The 21,622-nt window shown below is 40.0% G+C and overlaps 1 protein-coding gene across 1 annotated transcript in view; it reads left to right on the forward strand.

The window, feature by feature from the left end:
- The window catches only part of rxfp1 (relaxin family peptide receptor 1), a 121,151-nt gene that overhangs the window by 66,724 nt on the left and 32,805 nt on the right, over positions 1-21,622 (forward strand). The window contains exons 3-5 of the mRNA XM_017692034.2: positions 113-196; positions 12,894-12,999; positions 21,234-21,305. Coding sequence (XP_017547523.1) covers positions 113-196; positions 12,894-12,999; positions 21,234-21,305 — 262 coding nt within the window. The remainder of the gene's footprint in view (positions 1-112; positions 197-12,893; positions 13,000-21,233; positions 21,306-21,622) is intronic.

Consider the following 21,622-nt stretch of genomic DNA (forward strand, 5'->3'; position numbering starts at 1 on the left):
GTTATGTCTATAGAGACGCAACATGCTATTGCAGAAGGAGGATTCATTGCATGGCTGTGTGGACTGTGTTGTTTTGAACTCATCACTGCACTCTCTTTTTTAATCCCTCTAGGAGACAACAACGGCTGGCCTCATTTGTTTGACAAATATTTCGGAGTCCCCAGTAACGACCTCGGAACCAAATCGAATGCATGTTGTGAGTACGCTCCCTAAGAATATTCATATACTGCAGTAGAAAACAAAAGAGTGCAAAAGAAATCTCATCATACATGAGCAATATATACACAGAAGCAGAGCTGAGGTGTGATTCAGTTAACTGACATGTAGGCTACATTCAGTGCAGTCGCAAGTTTCAACAGACCTGCTCAGGGTTTTCCTTTTTTTTATTGGTTTTTAAAAATGAAAATATCAAAATGAAACAATACACTGAAATATACACATTATAAAAGAAGTGTAGACCACATTTGTCATCTAACAGTTTTACACACTCTTGATCAATCTATGTAGCTGCTTTATGAGAAACCATCATGAATGTTTAAACAGTCTCCACTTAGGCATTTAAACATGGTCTTTAAATCAAACTGTGTTTATGATTGTGTGAAACAAGTATCAATGGGGTCCAGAGATCTCTGTATATATATATATATATATATATATATATATCTATATATATATATATATATATATATAAACCCAAACCAGCCATTAGCGGGGTACTTTGTGTACTTCTGGTGCTGGTCCCAAGCCCGGATAAATGGTGAGGGTTGCATCAGGAAGGGCATCTGGCATAAAACTTGTGCCAAAACTATCATGCAGATCACAAATATGATTGCCATACCGGATCAGTCGAGGCCCGGGTTAACAACGACTGCCTCCGGTGCTGTTGACCAGCAGGGTGCCGGTGGAAATTGGACTGCTGTAGGTCGAAGACCATGAAAGAGGAGAGGAGGAAGGCAGGTTAGAAGGCAGCGAGAGAGAAGGAAAGGTAGGAGTGTGGAGGTTAGAGTAGGGACTCTGAACATAGGGACAATGACTGGTAAAGGCAGAGAGATTGCAGACATGATGGAGAGAAGGAAGGTAGATATTCTGTGTGTCCAGGAGACCAGATGGAAAGGAAGCAAGGCCAGGAACATTGGAGGTGGATTCAAACTGTTCTATCATGGTGTAGAGAGGAAGAGAAATGGAGTAGGGATAATCCTAAAGGAACAGCTTGGGAAAAGTGTTCTGGATGTAAAGAGAGTGTCAGACAGGATCATGAGCCTGAAGTTGGAGGTTGATGGTGTGATTTTGAATGTGGTCAGTTCATATGCACCACAGGTTGGTTGTCAGTTAGAGGAGAAAGAGGAATTTTGGAGTAAGATGGATGAAGTGGTAGATGGTGTCCCTAGAGAGGAGAGATTAGTGATTGGTGCAGACTTCAATGGACATGTTGGTGAAGGGAACAGAGGGGATGAAGAGGTGCTGGGTATGTATGGTGTGAAAGACAGAATTGCGGAAGGTCAGATGGTTGTAGATTTTGCAAAGAGAATGGAAATGGCTGTGGTGAACACGTATTTTCAGAAGAGGGAAGAACACAGGGTGACATATAATAGTGGAGGGAGGTGCACACAGGTGGATTATATCCTTAACCTTATGCCACCTAAAGGAGATTGGACATTGTAAAGTGGTACCAGGGGAAAGTGTAGCAAGGCAGCATAGGGTGATTGTCTGTAGAATGAGATTAGAAACAAAGAAGAGGAAGAGAGTGAAGACAGAGCCAAAGATTAGATGGTGGAAGCTGAAGGAGGAGGATGGTTGCAGGCAGTTCAGGGAAAAATTGCAACAGGCCCTTGAGGGCAGTGAGGAGCTACCTGAGGACTGGGAAACTACAGCTAAGGTGGTGAGAGAAACTGGCAAAAATGTGTTGGGTGTTTCGTCATGGTCAGAGGAAAGAAGATAAGGAAAGTTGGTGGTGGAATGAGGAAGTAGAGGAGAGTATTCAGAAGAAGAAGGCAGCTAAGAAAAAGTGGGATAACCAGAGAGATGAAGGAAGTAGGCAGGAGTACTGTGAGGCTAGTCACATAGCGAAAAGAATGGTGGCAAAGGCAAAGGCTCAGGCCTATGATGAGCTGTATGAGAGGCTGGACAGTAAAGAAGGAGTAAAGGACTTGTATCGTTTGGCTAAACAAAGAGATAGAGCTGGAAAGGATGTTCAGCAGGTTAGGCTGATAAAGGATAAAGATGGAAATGTACTAGTGAGTGAACAGAGAGTGTTGAGTAGATGGAAGGAGCACTTTGAAGAACTAATGAATGAGGAAAACGAGAGAGAGAGGAGGACAATGGGGGGAGAGATAGTGGATCAGGAAGTGCAGAGAATTAGTAAGGTGGAAGTGAGGGCAGCTTTAAAAAGGATGAAGAATGGAAAGGCAGTTGGTCCAGATGACATACCTGTGGAGGTATGGATATGTTTAGGAGAGAAGGCAGTGGACTTTTTAACCAGGTTGTTCAACAAAATCCTGGAGAGTGAGAGGATGCCTGATGAGTGGAGAAGCAGTGTATTGGTCCCCATTTTTAAGAACCAGTGTGATGTGCAGAGCTGCAGTAACTACAGAGGTATAAAGTTGATGAGCCACACCATGAAGGTATGGGAAAGAGTTGTTGAAGCAAGGCTAAGGCGAGAGGTTCAGATCAGTGTGCAGCAGTTTGGTTTCATGCCCAGAAAGAGTACCACAGATGTCATTTTTGCATTGAGAGTGTTGGTAGAGAAGTACAGAGAAGGTCAGAAGGAGCTGAATTGTGTCTTTGTGGATCTAGAGAAGGCATATGATAGGGTGCCAAGAGAGGAACTGTGGTACTGTATGAGGAAGTCAGGTGTAGCTGAAAAGTATGTTAGGGTGGTGCAGGACATGTATGAGGATAGTGAGACAGTGGTGAGGCGTGCAGTTGGAGTGCCAAATGGTTTCAAGGTGAAGGTAGGGTTACATCAGGGATCAGCTTTGAGCCCCTTCTTGTTTGCAATGGTGATGGACAGGTTGACAGATGAGGTCAGGCAGGAGGCTCCATGGACCATGATGTTTGTAGATGACATTGTAATCTGTGGTGAGAGTAGAGAGTAGGTGGAAGAGAATCTGGAGAGGTGGAGGTTTGCACTGGAGAGAAGAGGAATGAAGGTCAGTAGAGACAAGACGGAATACATGTGTGTGAATGAGAGGGAGGCAGGTGGAAAGGAGAAGATGCAAGGAGTAGAGGTCGTAAAGGTGGATGACTTTAAATATCTTGGGTCAACCATCCAGAGCAATGGACAGTGTAGAAAAGAGGTGAAGAAAAGGGTGCAGGCAAGATGGAGTGGGTGGAGACGGGTGTCAGGGCTGATGTGTGACAGAAGGATAGCAGCAAGAGTGAAAGGGAAGGTTTACAAGACAGTAGTGCATGCTGCTATGATGTATGGTTTGGAGACTGTGGCTCTGTCTAAAAGACAGGAGGCTGAGCTGGAGGTGGCGGAGATGAAGATGCTGAGATTTGCGTTGGGAGTGACAAGGATGGACAAGATTAGAAATGAGCAGATCAGAGGGACAGTGAAGGTGGAGCAGTTTGGAGATAAAGCCAGAGAGGCCAGGTTGAGATGGTTTGGACATGTGTTGAGGAGGAATAGTGGATATATTGGGCAAAGAATGTTGGAGTTGGAGCTCCCGGGTAGAAGGAGAAGAGGTAGACCTCAGAGAAGGTTTATGGATGTAGTGAAGGTGGACATGGAGATGGTTGGTGTAAAAGTAGAGGAGGCAGTGGATAGGGCAAGTTGGAGGCAGATGATCCACTGTGGCGACCCCTAAAGGGAGCAGCCGAAAGAAGAAGAAGAAGAAGAAGAAGAAGAAAATATACAAAAACCCCTTTTCCATTTTCCTTTTTTCCAAAAGTTGGGACGCTTTGCAGAATGTAAATAAAAATAAAATGCAATGATATAAAAATAATGTAAAATGCTACAAAGACAACACAAGACTTGTTGAAACTGACAGCTTTTTATTGTTTTTTGAAAAATATATGCCCATTTTGAATTTGATGCCAACAACATGTTCCAAAAAAGTTGGGACGGGGGGATGTTTACCACTGTGCTGCATCACTTCTTCTTTTAACAACACATACATGCAGAATGTGGTTTTACATTGTCTTGCCAAAATAAGCAAGGCCTTCCCTGAAAAAGAAGTCATCTGGATGGCAGCATATGTTGCCAAGACATGAATATATTGTTCAGTTTTAATGATGCCTTCACAGATGATCATGTCACCCATGCCATGTGCACTGAAGCACCCCATACCATCATGAATACTGGCTTTTGAACTGTGCACTGATAACAAGCTGAGTGGTGATTGTCGGACTGCAGGACACTTTTCTACTTTGCCTCAGTCCATCTCAAATGAACTCCGGCCCAGAGAAGGTGGCGGCATTTCTGGGCCTTGTTTATATATGATTTCTTCCTTGCAGGGTAGAGTTTTAACTTGTATTTGTGGCTGCAGTGACAAACTGTTTTCACAGACAGTGATTTTCAGACGTGTTTCTGTGCCCATCCAGTGATTTCCACTACAGAATACTGTCTATTTTTTATTGCAGTGCTTCCTGAGGGCCTACACGTCTTGGTTTGTCAATACTGGTTTTAGCTTTGTCCCTTGCATACAGAGACTTCTCCAGATTATCTTAATCTTTTAATAACGTAATGCACCATTGATGATGAAATCACCAAGTTCTGTGCTATTTTACACTGAGAAACGCTATTCTTGAATTATTTGCCCATGCAGTCTGGTGAACTCCTCCTTAGCTTTACTTCTAAAAGATGCTCTTTTTCTACCCAGTGATGTTATTGACCTGTTGCCAGTTAACCTTCAGGTGTTTTTTAAGCATTACACAACTTTACCAGTCTTTTGTTGCCCTGTCCCAACTTTTTAGGAACATGTTGCTGCCATTCAAATTCAAAATACAAAACAGGCATACATTTGAAAAAACAATGAACTTTCTCAGTTTTACTTTAATATGTTGCCTCTGTTCTATTTTCAAATGAATGTAGGGCTTAAATGATTTGCACATCATTGCATTTTGTTTTCATTTACATTTTGCACAGCGTCCCAACTTTTTGGAAATGGGCTTGTAAATAAAAGTCAAAGATCAAATGGAAGAGTATTAAAGGATGTTTTTCCAGCCTGTTTTGCTCATGTTTGTGAACAGTGCCAATATGTCTGAAAGGACCGTGTAAATTTGAGTAAATCATTTTCTGCAAAGGCTATGTTTACTTCTTTTCACCTTAAATATCAATAAAACAAGTCATTTGGCCAGAGGTGACCAAAGTTGTGAATGCAACTGTATAATAGAGGCAAGTAGGCCTTGTCAACAGGGTTTTTGGTTTTTTTTTTAGAGTAAATTGTCTTAACCCCTCAAAATCTCAGGTTCATTGCATAACTAAGGCTTATTTTTCAGTAACTGCAGGGACTTCAAACTGGCTGAACGTAATCACCGTAAGCTAAAAATGAGCACCATCTGAAAAGTTCTTTAGAAAACCACAGGTGCTTCTTTTATGCAACAACCTTTATTTTCTTATTATAGGACTGAGGAACACTTAAAGCTTAGAGAAATGTAGAACCAGGCACCATGTAATTTGATTCTCATGCAGTGTTTGCATTTCCATGCAATAAGGAGACCAGCTTGTGTGGAAATTGGGGAACTGTCTTTTTATTATTTATAGAGAAAATGAAGAGCAGATATTTTAGGAAATGACTTAGCCGGTACTTATTAAAAAAAAATAGCTGACACATTATTCTTGTGTATATAGTTAATACCACCATGACTCATTGTCTGAAAGCTCTAGGCAAGTTTAGCTGATTCCCTCAAAAACCTTTGAGGAATGATGTATCTCCAGTGATGAATGGGGTAAATGGTCACACTATCATGTAGTCCGACAACTCAGCATGAGTCCTCTGCTTTTATCTCCTTTCATAGGCAAATCAAGTCAACATTTATTTTTATAGCACGAAAGTAACACAACTCTTCTTTGAGTTGTCTATGATCTTTAATATGTGTCAGTTAAATGTTGAATTTGAGCTGGAAATGAAGGAGACCTCTCATGGCTTTGTGACCCTCAATATCTCCATCATGATCAAACAAGCCCAGGATATGGTTCAGGCTTTTAAGCTTTAGAATCAGTTACTGTTTCTCACTTATAGCTCTTTGAACTAGATTCTACACTTTCAATCAAATCGCATTTGCATTTGTAAGTACAAAGGAGAAATGTATTGTGAATTTTGAATAAAGTTTATGCATACAGTCTTGTAATGTACAACAGCCCTTTTTGTCATTTTTTTAATCAAATAGAAGAAATGGAAGCGCAAACTCCAGACTGTTAGTATGTATACATGCTCATGAAATGTAATTAATTGTGTCATTACTATGTAATTAAACATGTAAAAGTGTAATTACATTTGAAAAGGACATGAACAATTACAATACTCTATCCCAGGGGTTCCCAAGAAGTTCCTAATATAGACTCAACCTTAGCCGAGAAAGATTTATAGACTGGTTGGGGAAGGGGGTTGGCTAACAGGATTGCCACAATGCACATTTACGGCATTTAGCAGACACTCTTATCCAGAGCAACTTACAATCATTTTACACAGGGAGGCCAAGGTGGTGTTAGGAGTCTTGCCCAAGGACTCTTATTGGTATAGTGTAGGGTGCTTGCCCTGGTGGGGGATTGAACCCCAGTCTACAGGATACAAGGCAGAGGTATTACCCACTACACTATACCAACCACTATGAATGATGCGCATGAATATGTTTTGCTACTGTGGAGGGATGTTTTGTAACCAATTGGCAGAGAGATTGACCAGCTATATGGCCTCATTAGTTCCTTTCTCCCAACATACCATACACAATGGATTTGGCACATAAGCATCCCCAGTGGTGATAAATTGATTCACAGGCACATTCATCCAAACACCAGAGCTTTTCCAAATGCAGCTATACAGTGTCAGAAATAAAGGCAAGAAACTGTCACTGGGGCAGCGCCACTCTTTTCATTGGGGTGGTCCCCTCAAGGGTACATCTCAGTACTGAGTTGTATTGACTCCACACACCCAGTCTCATCTCCAGGCTTTTTATATTAAAACATTAGGTAATGAAAAGGTATAAATATATACTTTTTACCTGGAAAAAACGTATTTAAGGTACATAGTTGGACATACATAGTTAAAACCATGGTTGTACCTTTGAGGAAAGATTTACATTGCACAGAACCTTTAAGTCTAACAGAGTAGACTGTAACATTGCATGAGAGAGAGAGAATAAGAGAACGAGAGAGAGAGAGAGAGAGAGAGCACATGCAGTGAGCGTGCATGTAAAAAAAGGTATTCAAGAGAGAAAATGTGTGAGTGCATGAAATTTCTGTAAAAAAAGTGGAAAAAAAAGAAATCTGTTATCATTCATTGCAGTTGCTATGGGTGCATTCAGACTTGATAGGTTTGGTTGGATCACTCAGCAAACAAGCCCAAGCCAAGCCTTATGTTGTGCATGAAAAATTGTCCCTCACACTGCTCAAAACCCAAACTTTTGTGAGCCCATCAGGCTTGGGTCGAGTAGGACATTTTCAAAATATCTATCAAGACACACTTAGAATTACCTAGCTTGATTAGCTTGTTTTAAAGTTATACATTTTCTGTTACAATAATTGTTTTTGGTCTTGTTATATTTTCTTCATGACTTTGATTACATGTCATCAGATGTTTAATTCAGCTTCAAAGCAATGCTACACTGTTAACAATAAACATACTATGCAGATACATGGTTCATTCATCAAGGTACACACAATGTAAGTGTTCCCTCAAAGGTACAGCAGCAGTTTGAAGGTCCAAATGTGTACCTTACATGTGTTTTTCCAGGTGGAAAGTAGATATTTATACCTTTTCATAGCCTAATGTTTTAAAACAGAACAGCAAAATAAAAGTCCTGGAGATGAGACGGGCTGTGTGGAGTCAGTACAACCTAGAAAGTATTTCAGTGGATTCTGGTACAATTATGTTCCCTGACTGAAGGTATTGAGATGTACCCCTTAAGGTACCACCATAGTGACAAGACGGGTACTGCCCCAGTGACACTGTTGCACCTTTTTTTCTGACAGTGAACTGGGATTAGCCCCAAATCTCCCAGATCTCTTCATGCCAGGCCATCACCCCTGGTCTTGGTTTTTTTTGTTTGTTTTTTTTTAGAAAGTTTGTTAATATTAAAGTTTTTGACTTCTTCAACAATGCCAGCCATCAGCTGAAAGCAGCCAATACTAACTACTTCTCCCTATCCCAGCGCTCATCTGGCGGAAGGCCGGACACACCCTAGACAGGTTGCCAGTCCATCGCAGGGCCCAATACTAACATTAGCAACAAATTCATTTTAAATAAAGTGAAATAGCAAGAATTAATCCTTTAAATAAAGAATATTATATAAATATGAACTACATCAATAGTAATTATAAAATAGTGCAGTCCAGGCAGTGCAGCCTGATACTAAGCAATCTGTGGTTGGGAACCTCTGGTCTAAACTTCTTAAAGTTAATAAATGCTGCATTTGTTTTCCCAAACCCAGGTTCCCAATTGAGAAAATTGATGACAGTGGCTGTTTCGTCAAGGACTACAGGGGTTTTATCCTCTTTTTCACTTTCCCTTTTCTTTTGCAAGCTGGATTTCTCTTGCCCAAAGTTGTTTGTGAGGTTTTGTTCTTGCCTTGTGCCCCTGTGTGTTCTTACAGTCCATATTGCAAACTTATTTTTCACTCCATTAGTCTTGGGTCACTTCAATGCGAGGAGCATGTGCTTCACTTATTCTATTACAGGAACTGCATCATGAGGTGGTGCAAAAATTGGGTGCTTTGTGTTCCACTCAATTCACTGTGTGATGTAGGAAGTATTTATTCTGTGGCTGGCTCTAAATGTACCCATAGAGAGAAAAAGTGAATAATAAGGCAATCTAAAAGTCCTTCACTGCAGTGCGCAGTGCTGCAACTGCTAACGTTCGCTCATTCCTGTGCTTTTCTCACTCTCAAATCAGTAATCAGTTTACTTCAGCTTTTCTTTGCCTTTTCATTTTCATCTTCTTTATTTTTTTAGTTTTGTGCATGTCTTGTTCTGATAGAATAATTAGAACATTGCTAGTTTTTACTCATACTTACCATTCTTTCAAGTTCGTAGGGTTACTGAATGCTCCAGATTTATTTGAAATGTCGAGGCACAACCAGAAACCTTTATTGTGAAAAACTTGTTGGATTTATGCACCAAAACAAATCCTTTACTACATTATCTATTACATTATGTGAGGGAGCTTGCATATACAATATACATATACATACATAGACATATGGTATTACTGGTTTACAATAGTTTATGAATAGCGTTTGATTCAACTTTCATTCAGGGTGGACCATGAATAGGTTTGTTACTGTGGTGTAGCCATACTATTACAATGTAATTATGCTATTACATAGCTATTATGTAATTACATAGTTATGTATCATTATCATTAACTATATGTGTCACGTAAAATAGTTTAGGAATAGCATATATGTTTTTGATTCATCTCTTATTCAGGGTGGCCATGAATAGGTTTGTTACTGTCGTTTAGACGTACTATTACAATGTAATCATGTTGTTACAAAGTTGAATTCTTAATTACATAATTATGTACATTACCCTTAACTATATACATCAATGCATCATATAAACTTATGAATAGCTTATTAGTGTTTGATTCAACTCTCATTCAGGGTGGGAAATGAATAAATGTGTTACTGCAGTTTAGCCATACTATTACAATGGAATTATGTCATGATTTTTTTTTTAATTGCATAGTTATTACCATTGCCATTAATTGTGTATACCATGTGAAATCATGAATAGCTCATTAGTTTTTATTAAATCTCATTCTGGGCAGGATATAATTAGGTTTGTTACTGTTGTTTAGCCATACTATTAAAATGCATTTATGCTATTACATAGTTATTATGTAATAATATACATATCTTCCATTACGATTAAATATATACATCATGTGAAATAGTTTATGAATCGCTTATTAGCCTTTGATTCAACTCTCATTCAGGGCAGGATATGAATAGGTTTGTTACTGTTGTTTAGCCATACTATTAAAATGCACTTGTTATTACAATGTTATTACATTGTTATTACGTAATTCTATACCTATGTGGCATTACGATTAAATATATACATCATGTGAAATATTTATTAGCTATTCATAAAATGCACTTATGCTATTACACAGTTATTATGTAACTATATACTTATACTTATGAACACCTTATTAGTTTTTGATCCAACTCTCATTTAGGGTCAAACTTTTGAGCTGCTATCATGCTTAATTTTTCTGATATTTTTCCTGGCTCTGATTTTTCCTCCTTTTCAGCACCACCTTTAACTCTTTCATTCTTTCATTAGCTGTGAAAGTCTCGAGTTATACCAGTTCTGGTCATTTAGCCATACTATTACAATGTAAATACACCATTATATAGTTATTATGTAAATACATAGTTACGTACCAAAAGAAGTTCCTTAATACATTTTCTGTTGAATTGTATGAGTGAGTTTGCATGCACAAGTAATATGACATGACTGGTTTAAAACAGTCTATGAATAGTTTATTAGTTTTGATTCAACTCTGATTTAGTGTGAAGAACTAATGGATCTTCATGATATTTTTAAAACCTCTGGTCCTGGACAGATATCAATTGGAAACTAATTTGCTGCTTGTTGCCGCTTGTTGTCTGTATTATAAGTGACATTAAAATTGATGTTTAAGCATCTGACACATATTCCTGTTTTATCATACTTTCTTTTAATATCTAAAAATCAAAAACGTTCCATACATGTTCACAAATAAGTGTACACAGTGCACAATTTTGAAAGTCGGTCATTCAATAAATGTCAAACCATCCATCCAACAATTGTTAAATATTAAACAGTGCTGCTAACCAGGAGAGAGGAGCTGCTTAGCTATATGATAACAGCTTTGCTCACCATAGAACATGTTCAGTTCTGGCTAACTAAAGCTAAAGATGAACTTGGTTAGGGATGGTGATAACCAACATGATCAAGATCAGCTCTGTCCCAGCATATGGAATTTCATTCTGTGAGGAGACCTTATTTGCACTTGAAGGTTTGACTGTTTGTTTTGTACTTCATCTCAGATGCAGCTCCAACAGCAGTGCAAACTGAGTTTGAGTTTCAGGTCCTAAATGAAGTGGAAACACTTTTCATTTGACTTCTCCAAAATGGAAAGCCTTTGGCACAAGGTCACAGTTCCTATGTTAAGAGAAGCAGTGGCTGTTATTTTGGGCTTTAATACATTTGTTATTGTTCTTTAGCCATACTATTACAATGTAATTATGCAATAGTTGTTACATAATTTGATACACAGTGAACTGCATTTATGCTTAACTTACATTCTGTATGGGCATCTACATTCCTGACTTTTTGCCATGTGCTTCATCAAACATCAAGAAATAATAAAAAATTGGCAACAATATAAAGTGTATTTTCTTTCCAAATGACAGAAAATGTACTTTGCATTTTTGCATAATTGTATGATTTCTTGATGTTTTTTGAAAAACATGGGAAAAGTCAGACGTGCAATACAGAATGTACACTGATCAGGCATAACATTCTGACCACCTCGTTGTTTCTACGCTCATTGTCCATTTTATCAGCTCCACTTACTATATAGGTGCCCTTTGTAGTTCTACAATTACAGACTGTAGTCCATCTGTTTCTCTGATACTTTGTTAGCCCCCTTTTACCCTGTTCTTCAGTGGTCAGGACACCATGGACCCTCATAGATCAGGTACTGTTTGGGTGGTGGATCATTCTCAGCACTGCAGTAACACTGTCATTGTGGTGGTGTGTTAGTGTCTTGCGCTGGTCTGAGTGGATCAGACACAGCAGTGCTGCTGGGGTTTTTAGACACCACAGTGTCACTGCTGGACTGAAAATAGTCCAGCAACCAAAAATATCCAGCCACAGTGTCCTGTGGGCAGCGTCCTGCAACCACTGATGAAGCACTAGAGGATGACCAACATAAACTGTGCAGCAGCAGATGAGCTATCATCTCTGACTTTATATCTACAAGGTGGACTGAATAGGTGGGAGTGTCTAATAGGGTGGACAGTGAGTGAACAGTGATTAAAAACTCCAGTAGCACTTCTATGACTGATTCACTCAGACCAGCACAACACACACCACCACCCAAATAGTACCTGCTCTGTGAGGGTCCATGGGGTCCTGACCACTGAAGAACAGGGTAAAAGGGGGCTAACAAAGTATCAGAGAAACAGATGGACTACAGTCTGTAACTGTAGAACTACAAAGTGCACCTATATAGTAAATGGAGCTGATAAAATGAGGAGGTGATCATGATGTTATGCCCTGATCAGTATTTCAGAAATGATAAAATGTATGCATGTTTTCCTTTCCACCAAACAGGATTGTACATATCAGAATAACTGTTCAAGTGCACATCACAATAACATACTTCCTACATTTACATTCATGGCATTTGGCAGACACTCTTATCCAGAGCGACTTACAGTTTCACATTTTACACAGGTAGGCGAAGGTAGTGTTAGGAGTCCTGCCAAAGGACTCTTACTGGCACAGTGCAGGGTGCTTTCCCAGGCAGGGGACTGAAACCCCAGTCCAACCTTCTTCTCCTACATACAAGCACAAATGTTTGGATGAAAGTTTAAGATCAGTTTGTTTCAATAAACTACAAATGAAAAATAATTAAAGTTATACCACATTTTTGTTATCGCCACCCTTCCAAGGGTGAAAACTTGTTTCCTCTGTACATAACATGAATTTTCTGTTTCTGTCTGTTCTCCAGTGCTTGGCTTCGTTCCAGCTGAGTGTCAGTGCAGGGATTTGGAGCTGGACTGTGACGGTGCTCACTTTAAAAACGTCCCCACGGTCTCCATTAATGTCACCATGATGTGAGTTCCACCGCAGCCTGCATGTGGCAGGAGGACGGAGGTTCGCTTGAAGTGTGTACAAGTCGTCAGTCTAGGACACACTCACTGCTCGGGTGTCAGAACACACGTTCAGATCACTGCATGGGAGATCAAGGCATCCCCAGCTGCTTAATGGATGTTTACCAGGAGACATTTGTCTTGCTGTGAACACAGTGAACTGAATCTGTAGGGGTTTGGTACACACTTTGAGTGAATTAATATCAGCACTGTCAGAACCACACTGCTGCAGAACACTCACCCCAGTACAACACTGATGCAAAGCACATACACATGCCAGTACAGTGTAAAAAATTAAAAGTCAGGTCAACAAGAAAGTTAAGTCAACCTTCTGCAACTTAGTTTGGTCCAAACTTCTCCTTTTTAGCACAGTTTGTGATACTGGACGAGGAAGGGTGCTTGAGACAGGAGTGAGTGTTTCAGTGGCCAAGACAAAACAGAAATCAAAATCCCAGACCCTTCAATCTGAGGCTTTTTAGCTAGTGTGTCCTTGGGTCCCGCTGCTGCTTGTCCCTCTCTCCTCTCTATTCCCTTTCTGTTTCTTTTAATGGTGCCCACGCTACCAGAGCTGAACCAGTGTCAACTGACTTGTATCAAGGGCAGTGAGAACACCTGAGCCGAAATGAAAAGAAAGTTTCCTGGACCCACCTCAGGTCCATAGCTTGGCCAGGGATCAAGCATCAGGTGGCCTCACTTCATGGACAGGGTTCAGGGTTGGGACTAAAAATACTTTTCCTGTGGCCCTCTTTTTCTCCTCTTCCCCCCATGGTATTTGTCTATGCTCAGGGTTTGGGCCTTGCCTTTCCACCAGGTCTTGGGTCTGTCATCACGGGGGGAGTGAGCACCTGTCTTGGTTACATTTACACAATTTAGTAGATGCTCTTATCCAGTGCTGTGTTGTCCATTTAGAGAATGTATCCTAGGTAGTACAGATGGATTAAAGTCCAGACTCCACTTGAGCTAAGACAATGCCAGAAACAAGGGTCAGCTGATACCCAGAAATAAGACACAACAAGAGTACAATTAAAGACATATCTGTAAGTGCTACATTAGTGTTTGTTTAAATTCTTTACAAAAAAAATCTTTCAATCTGCTTTTGAAGATGGCAAGGGACTCATGGTGTTCAGACAGTTGGTGGAAGTTTGTTCCACCACCTGATTGCCAAGACAGAGAAAAGTCTTGATGCTTGTCTTTGCTTATCAGGTAGGAAGGGAATGGTCCATTTCTGGTTTTGTCAGGAAGTGCGAGGGTCTTAAATCTAATGCGGGCAGCTACTAGAAGCCAGTGAAAGGACTGCATGAGTGAACTTTCGAAGATTCTGTATTTTGTATCTGTTCCAAGGGCTTGATGGGAAGACTAGCAAGGGAATGTGTTGCAGTATGTCTTGACCAAAGAACTCTATGGACATATAGTTGCCTGGATGTATAGCAGCGTGGTCTTCAGCTTTAGGTGGAGGGCTGCCATCAATGAACAGATATGTTGAGATGTGTCTTTGGTCTTTGTTTAGGTCACCTTTGGTTTAGTTAGCTCAGATTTTACAAAGTTCCTCTCCGAGTTTTGTTGGTGTCAAACCACAGGCTAGATCTTCTCCATCACATCATCTCAGACCTCTGACAAAAGAGAACCAAGGCATCACCAGAAGGTTATCTGTGGCATGACTGTCTGTTTGTCATAAGACAAAAGATCATGAGTTCAAATCATGAAAATACCTTAGCTCTCTGCAGTCAGAAGTTGGAGATGGGGCTCTTTAAAATCAATCCTGGCCCCCTGGGGCCATTATCTACATTTTGATCCAGTTAACATACTTTAACAGTTAGCTTCCATCCACACTACACAGACAGAACGGACTTAGATAAGGCATTTCATCCATGGTAACCATTTTCACATTTATCCTTCAGAAAAGGCAAAATGATACATTTAAAATTCATAACTCTAAAACTTTTTAAAGATCAAAATTATTCAATTTGAATAATATATAAAAATCCATATTTTATCAAAATATGTATGTTGCACAGTGAGGGTTCTCGGGAATTGGTGTAACCTTCTTATTTGCTCATTGCCTTGTCAGCTACATATGTTAGATAATTATTGTGATCCAAATAACATGAATATAGACATTTAGGTTAGCAGTAATGTTATATGCAAGTGGGTCGAGTGGCCTTGAAGGCATCAAATTTGTTCATAATAATTGCACTACTGACAGAAGTCTGAACCTGTCGTTGGTCATAAGTGAGCTTTTGCTTGGCAGCTGTGACAGAACAACTAAACAAACTGGAATGAGCCAGAAACAAACACAATACAAGCCAGCAAACAAGATGAGCTGCCTGACTGGAACCAAAAGACATTCAGCTTAATCCAGCAAACTCTGAAAAAGCTAAACCTGATGTTGTGACAGATTTATGGCTCCGTTCATAATGCAGAAAGCTTTATCACTTTATTCATAATTCATAAAGCTTTTATCAGGTAAAGGGAATAAACCACTGACTGCTGACCAGATATTATTTGGGCAGTGTTTTATTCTCAGCACAGCAATAAAACCAACATGAAAGTGACCATAAAACTGACTTTGGGTACTTTTTCTGTGCAAAATATTTGCTCTTCATCAGTGGAGCTTGGATATTTTTGGTTGGTAGACTATTCCTGACCCAGCAATGGTACTGAAGCATTCAAAAACAAACCACTGATTTGGCACCTGACATACTTGTACAATGCCACTGCAGTGCTGGTGTTGAGTGCTGTGCTAAGACCACCTAAATAATACCTATGGTAGTCCTTTGGTAATGATAAATGGGGTTGGGAGGCTGATAAATTGTGTGGTAACAGATGGTCTTGTAACCCTACAAAGTACACCTATAGTAAGTGTTTCTGATAAAATGGCCAAGTAGGTGCACCTAATGAATAAATATGGAGCTGGCACCATCATTTGTTTGCATTTAACATACCACACATCAAAGTCTGAAAGACGTCTGCTGTTTAGATCACAAGAATTCTTGATGAGGTATTTCACGCCTGCCCCACTTAATAACTTCATTTTTCATTTAATTTGAAATGAAAGTGTCAACAAAGCTGTTTTCCAAGCAAGTGTTTTGCATCTGAAAATGAGACCTTGTTTACTTGCTGCTCTGCTTGGTTTTCAATTCCTGGCGTTCTTTCCTTTTTTTTCAGGCATAAAATTCTCAGAACTCACCGGAGAATTAAATAATGGCATTATACGTTATTATGATAATACTATTCTCCACACAAAACAGCTGTGCTTCTCCCACTCATTTGAGTGCCGTCCTCTGTAAAAGCCTGCTGACTATGGCTTGCATTAATGTATACCACTGAAATGGATATTTACAAAGGGCTGGTTTCTTAATCAAGGCCCAGTGTCTTCTCTCACGGCCAGGTTTTATTTTCGCTTCTTTCATTAGTGTGCTGTAGCCGGGCATGGAGGTGGTAAGGGAGAGTTTGGAGAGTTTGGAAAAGGTAGATTGAATGCATAGTCACTCTCTCGTTTTTAATGGAAACACTGTCTGCATGCTCTCTCTCTCTCAAGCCTCTGAAGAAGTCTGAATCACCCTTCGCTGTAAAACAAAGCTCTGTTATTAAGTGTAATAAGTTTGGAGAGCATGTCAGTGAATAGAGCGTGGACTGCAGAACTGAAGAGGCGAACCCAGGCCATTTTACAACAAAGACTTTTGCTAGCCTGTCATTCTATGGATTTTCATTGTATCCTTTCTGTTGCATAAAAAAATAAATACTTCATAAAGGCCTCCTGCATCTCCCCATCCCCCATGATACAATATAAACTAGAATGAAAGTGCAAGAAATAACCTCAACTACAGTAAGAAGTGTGTCAAAATTTGGTTAGTTTAAAGCAGTAGGGCGGTTGAGGAAAGAAGAAGAACAACAAGAACAAGGAAGAGAAGGAGGAGGAAGAGAAGGAGAAGAAGAAGAAGATGGAGGAAAGGAGGAGAAGAGTAGGATGAAGATAAGAAGGAGAATAGAACAAGAAGAAGCATAAAGAGTAGAAGAAAAAGTAGGAAGAGAAGAATGAGAAGAAAAAGAAGAAGCAGTAGGAGAAGAAGAAGCAGAAGGGGAGCAGATGAATAAGAAGTACTAGTAAGAGGAGAAGGAGTAGAAGATTAAGAAGGAGGAAAGGGAGGAGGGAGACTGCATGAATAAGAATGATGGAGGAGGGGAAAAAGAAGAATACAAGTAGGAAAATGAGGGGAGTAGGAGGAGGAAGAGGAGGAGAGGGATAAAAAGAAGAAGCAGAAGGGAGAGATGGATGATGATGAAGAAGGAGGGGGAGCAGAAGAATTAGATGAGTAGAAGATTAAGAAAGATGACAAGGAGAACGGGGAGTAGAACAATAAAAGGAGGGAGGAGAAAAGAAAGAACAGGAGACAAAGGAGAAGGGGGAGAAATTGGAAGAGGAAAAAGGAGAAGAAAGAGGAGAAGAAGAAGAGGGTGAAGAAGAAGCAGGACGGAAACAAGATGAAGAAGATGGAGGAGGGAGAATAAAAGACTAAGAAGGAGAGAAAGAAGGATGGGGAATAGAAGAAGAAGAAGAAAGAGAAGGAGTGGAAGCATTTAAAGGAGAAGAAGGAGGATGGAAAAGAAAAGCAAAGAAGAAGAACTAGGTAGAAGTGGAAAAGAAGAGGTGAATGATGAAGGAAGAGAGAAAGAAGGAGCTATAGAGGAGGAGGAGAAAGAGGAGAATGGGGAAGAGCAAGGAAAGGGGGAAGAAAAAGAAGGCAAACAATAAGTAGCAGCAGAATAAGTAGGAGGAGGAAATTACAGGAGGAAAGTAGGAGAGGAAGTGTTGCAACCTGTGTTGCTTTTTATGATCTATTGCTTTGATTTTGTGCAGATTTGATTCCAACTATTCAGGCTGTGCTGTCTCTGCAATCTGTGACAAACTATCAGAGGATGCTGAGAGTGGAATATAAGTTCCATAAAGTGCCACTGTGACAACCAGCACTGTGGGACAAATACATCAATCAGCCATAACATCATGACCACCTCCTTGTTTCTACACTCATTGTCCATTTTATGAGCTCCACTTACTCTATAGGTGCACTTTATAGTTCTACAGTTACAGACTGTAGTCCATCTGTTTCTCTGGTACTTTGTTAGCCCCCTTTTACTCTGTTCTTCAATGATCAGGACTCCCATGGACCCTCACAGAGCAGATACTATTTGGGTGGTGGATCATTCTCATCACTGCAGTAACACTGACGTGGTGGTGGTGGTATGTTAGTGTGTGTTGTGCTGGTCTGAGTGGATCAGACACAGCAGTGCTGCTGGAGTTTTTAAACCCTTCAGTGTCACTGCTGGACTGAGAACAGAAGAACAGTCCAGCAACCAAAAATATCCAGCCAACAGCGTCCTGTGGGCAGCGTCCTGTGACCATTGATGAGGGATTAGAGAACGACCAACACAAACTGTGCAGCAGCAGATGAGCTATCGACTCTGACTTTACATCTACAAGGTGGACCAAAAAGGTAAGAGTGTCTAATAGAGTGGACAGTGAGTGGACACAGTGTTTGAAAACTCCAGCAGTGCTCTGTCTGGTCCTCTCATACCAGCACAACACACACTAACACACCACATCAGTGTCACTGCAGTTCTGAAAATGATCCACCACCCAAATACCTGCTCTGTGAGGGTCCATGGGGGGCCATTTGTCAAAGATACTTTCCACAGTTTGTGAAACAAAACACAAATCCTTAAAGCCTCCCTTCATCTGTCACCTGTCAAATGAAACGACTGTGTGTGAACAAACAGACTAGACAACACAATATCTGTGATGTCTTACTCACTGTGGCCTTACACAGCCATTCAGACAGACAGGTAACTCTTCCAGTGCATTTCCGAGGAATTGCATGTATACTGTTAATATCTGCATACAAATCTGGCCCTAATTTAATAGTGGCTTGGCTTGAACAGGTCATATTAATTTAGTGTGGGGTAATTAACTTGACTGCATGAGTGGCTGCTCACTTTAATGCACTTGTACAATAATTTGAATCATTTGCATTTTCAATACGACGACTTAGACATTTCCATCTGTTGCTGCTGTAGAAATTATGTAAAAGTGAGATGGTAATCAACTGTATGTTTTATTCATGTTCATATTCATATTCAATAGTTATAGATGCATTTTACAGTAATCCCTTTCACTTCCCGTTTCACCTGCACATGCACTGTCTCTCAAAACTGGAATTTCTTGTCATGCTTATCATTGTTATGCATTTTGAGTATTGAGTAAAGCAACACCCTTCAGGAGCAGGAGGGAGAGAAGATGAAGAAGGAGGAGGATAAGGAGAAAAATAAGAAGTAGAAGGAGGAGGAGTGGAAGAATAAGAAAGAGATAAAGGAGACTGAGGAGAAAAAGGATAAGAACAAGAAGGAGTAGAAGTATTAAAAACAGAGGAAGGATGATCAGAAGAAAGGACAAAACAGGAAGGAGAAGGAGGTGTAGAAGAATAAGAAGAAGGAAGGGGAAGAGAAAGTAGATGGGTGGAAAGAAGAGGAGGAGAAGAAGATTAGTCAGGCAAGGCAGAGAAGATGAAGAAGAAGGAGGAGGATAAGGAGAAAAATAAGAAGGAGAAGGAGAAGGAGAAGGAGTAGAAGAATAAGAAGGAGATAAATGAGGCTGAGGAGAAAAAGGATAAGAACAAGAAGGAGTAGAAGTATTAAAAACAGAGGACGGATGATCAGAAGAAAGGACAAAACAGGAAGGAGAAGGAGGTGTAGAAGAATAAGAAGAAGGAAGGGGAAGAGAAAGTAGATGGGTGGAAAGAAGAGGAGGAGAAGAAGATTAGTGAGGCAAGGGAGAGAAGATGAAGAAGAAGGAGGAGGATAAGGAGAAAAATAAGAAGGAGAAGGAGGAGGAGTAGAAGAATAAGAAGGAGATAAAGGAGGCTGAGGAGAAAATGGATAAGAACAAGAAGGAGTAGAAGTATTAAAAACAGAGGAAGGATGATCAGAAGAAAGAACAAAACAGGAAGGAGAAGGAGGTGTAGAAGAAGAAGGAAGGGGAAGAGAAAGTAGATGGGTGGAAAGAAGAGGAGGAGAAGAAGATAAGTAAGGCAAGGGAAAGACAGCAAAGAAAGGGGAGAAGAAAAAGAAGACAAAAGGAGGTAGAAGAGAAGGAGGAGAAGGAGGAGAAAAGGACACAGAAGATATGAAAAAGACACGAGAGGAGAAGAAGGAGGAGAAGGGAAATCTAGAATGCGCTATATGGCCACCTGACCATCACACCTATTTGAGCTTGTTGGACATCCCATTCCAAAAACATTGACATTATCATGCTGTTGGGTCCACTTTTGTGGCTGTAACCAGGGATGTGGTAACTAACCTTGAAATTAGCACCCCCAGTTTTCAGGGTTGGTTAACTGTAACTGCTAAATATATTAATAATAAAACAAGATTTATCTCACCATCTTGAACATTATAAACTTTTGCTATGACGTGACACACATAAGCAGAACCTACTTAAACTTTCCGATAGGGAATGCAATCAGATACAGTCATTTACATGGTTATTATTCTTCTATTTAATAGATTATTTACAGGATTAACCACCTCGTTCTATCGGATAGAAACTGCATTCCGAATGCCCTCAATCGGACTAGTCTGTTCTGATTGAGGTGTTTACATGTATGTATTCTATTCTGATTGAGCTGTTAGTCAGATTATTAGTGGCTATTGTTACAGTAGCAGAACTCTTGTGGGTGCTATATAGAACCCTTTCCAAAAAGGTTTTATATAGAACCATCTAAAGCACATTCTGTATCAAGCTGAGAAACCATTTCATGATAGAAAGGGTTCTTTGAGCATACATGGATCTACACAGAACCATTTTCTTTACTCTTAAAGAACTCTTTAAGAGTGTATATCACTCAAAAAGTATTTGAATGCATACATGGTTCTATGCATAGTTAAACGTTTGTTCTCTAATGGAATGGAATGCATGTTGGTTCCGTTACCATTGGTTCTGCCTTTATTACAAGTCATAGAAGTTTTTTGTGTGTGCAATACTTTTTTGCAATGCTAAGAACGTAGTGTATCTGGAACCAAATCTGTCACATATTAATTCCAAACTCTTGAAACCTTTGCAGTGTATTAGTGTGTGAACACATGCTTTACATGCACCTCTCTCTCTCTCTCTCTCTCTCTCTCTCTCTCTCTCTCTCTCGCCCCAGGTCCTTGCAGAGGAACCGGCTGAGGAAGCTGAACGCTGACATGTTCATTAAGTACCAAAGTCTTCAGAAGCTGTAAGAGCCTGGCAGTCTTTGTCTTGCTCTGTGATGGATGTTCCTGTTCATATCTATTCTTGGATGCTGTCTCATTATTAGCCCAGTTTACATTTACCGAGGGTGCAGAAAATTGCTACATATACAAGAGTAGCCTACTCTACTGCTGTTATAGTTCACTCAAATGAAAAATATTAGGAAATCACTCAGGTACGAACAAATACAGTGTTTATGGAAAAACACAAGTAATTACTTCATTTAGTTTAATTTAATAATTGCCAAATGGTCCAACACTCAAGATTTCATTACTTCAACTGCCTAACCTAACGGTGCTATAA

Source organism: Pygocentrus nattereri, chromosome 8 (assembly GCF_015220715.1).
Source record: "Pygocentrus nattereri isolate fPygNat1 chromosome 8, fPygNat1.pri, whole genome shotgun sequence".
Lineage (NCBI taxonomy): Eukaryota > Metazoa > Chordata > Actinopteri > Characiformes > Serrasalmidae > Pygocentrus > Pygocentrus nattereri.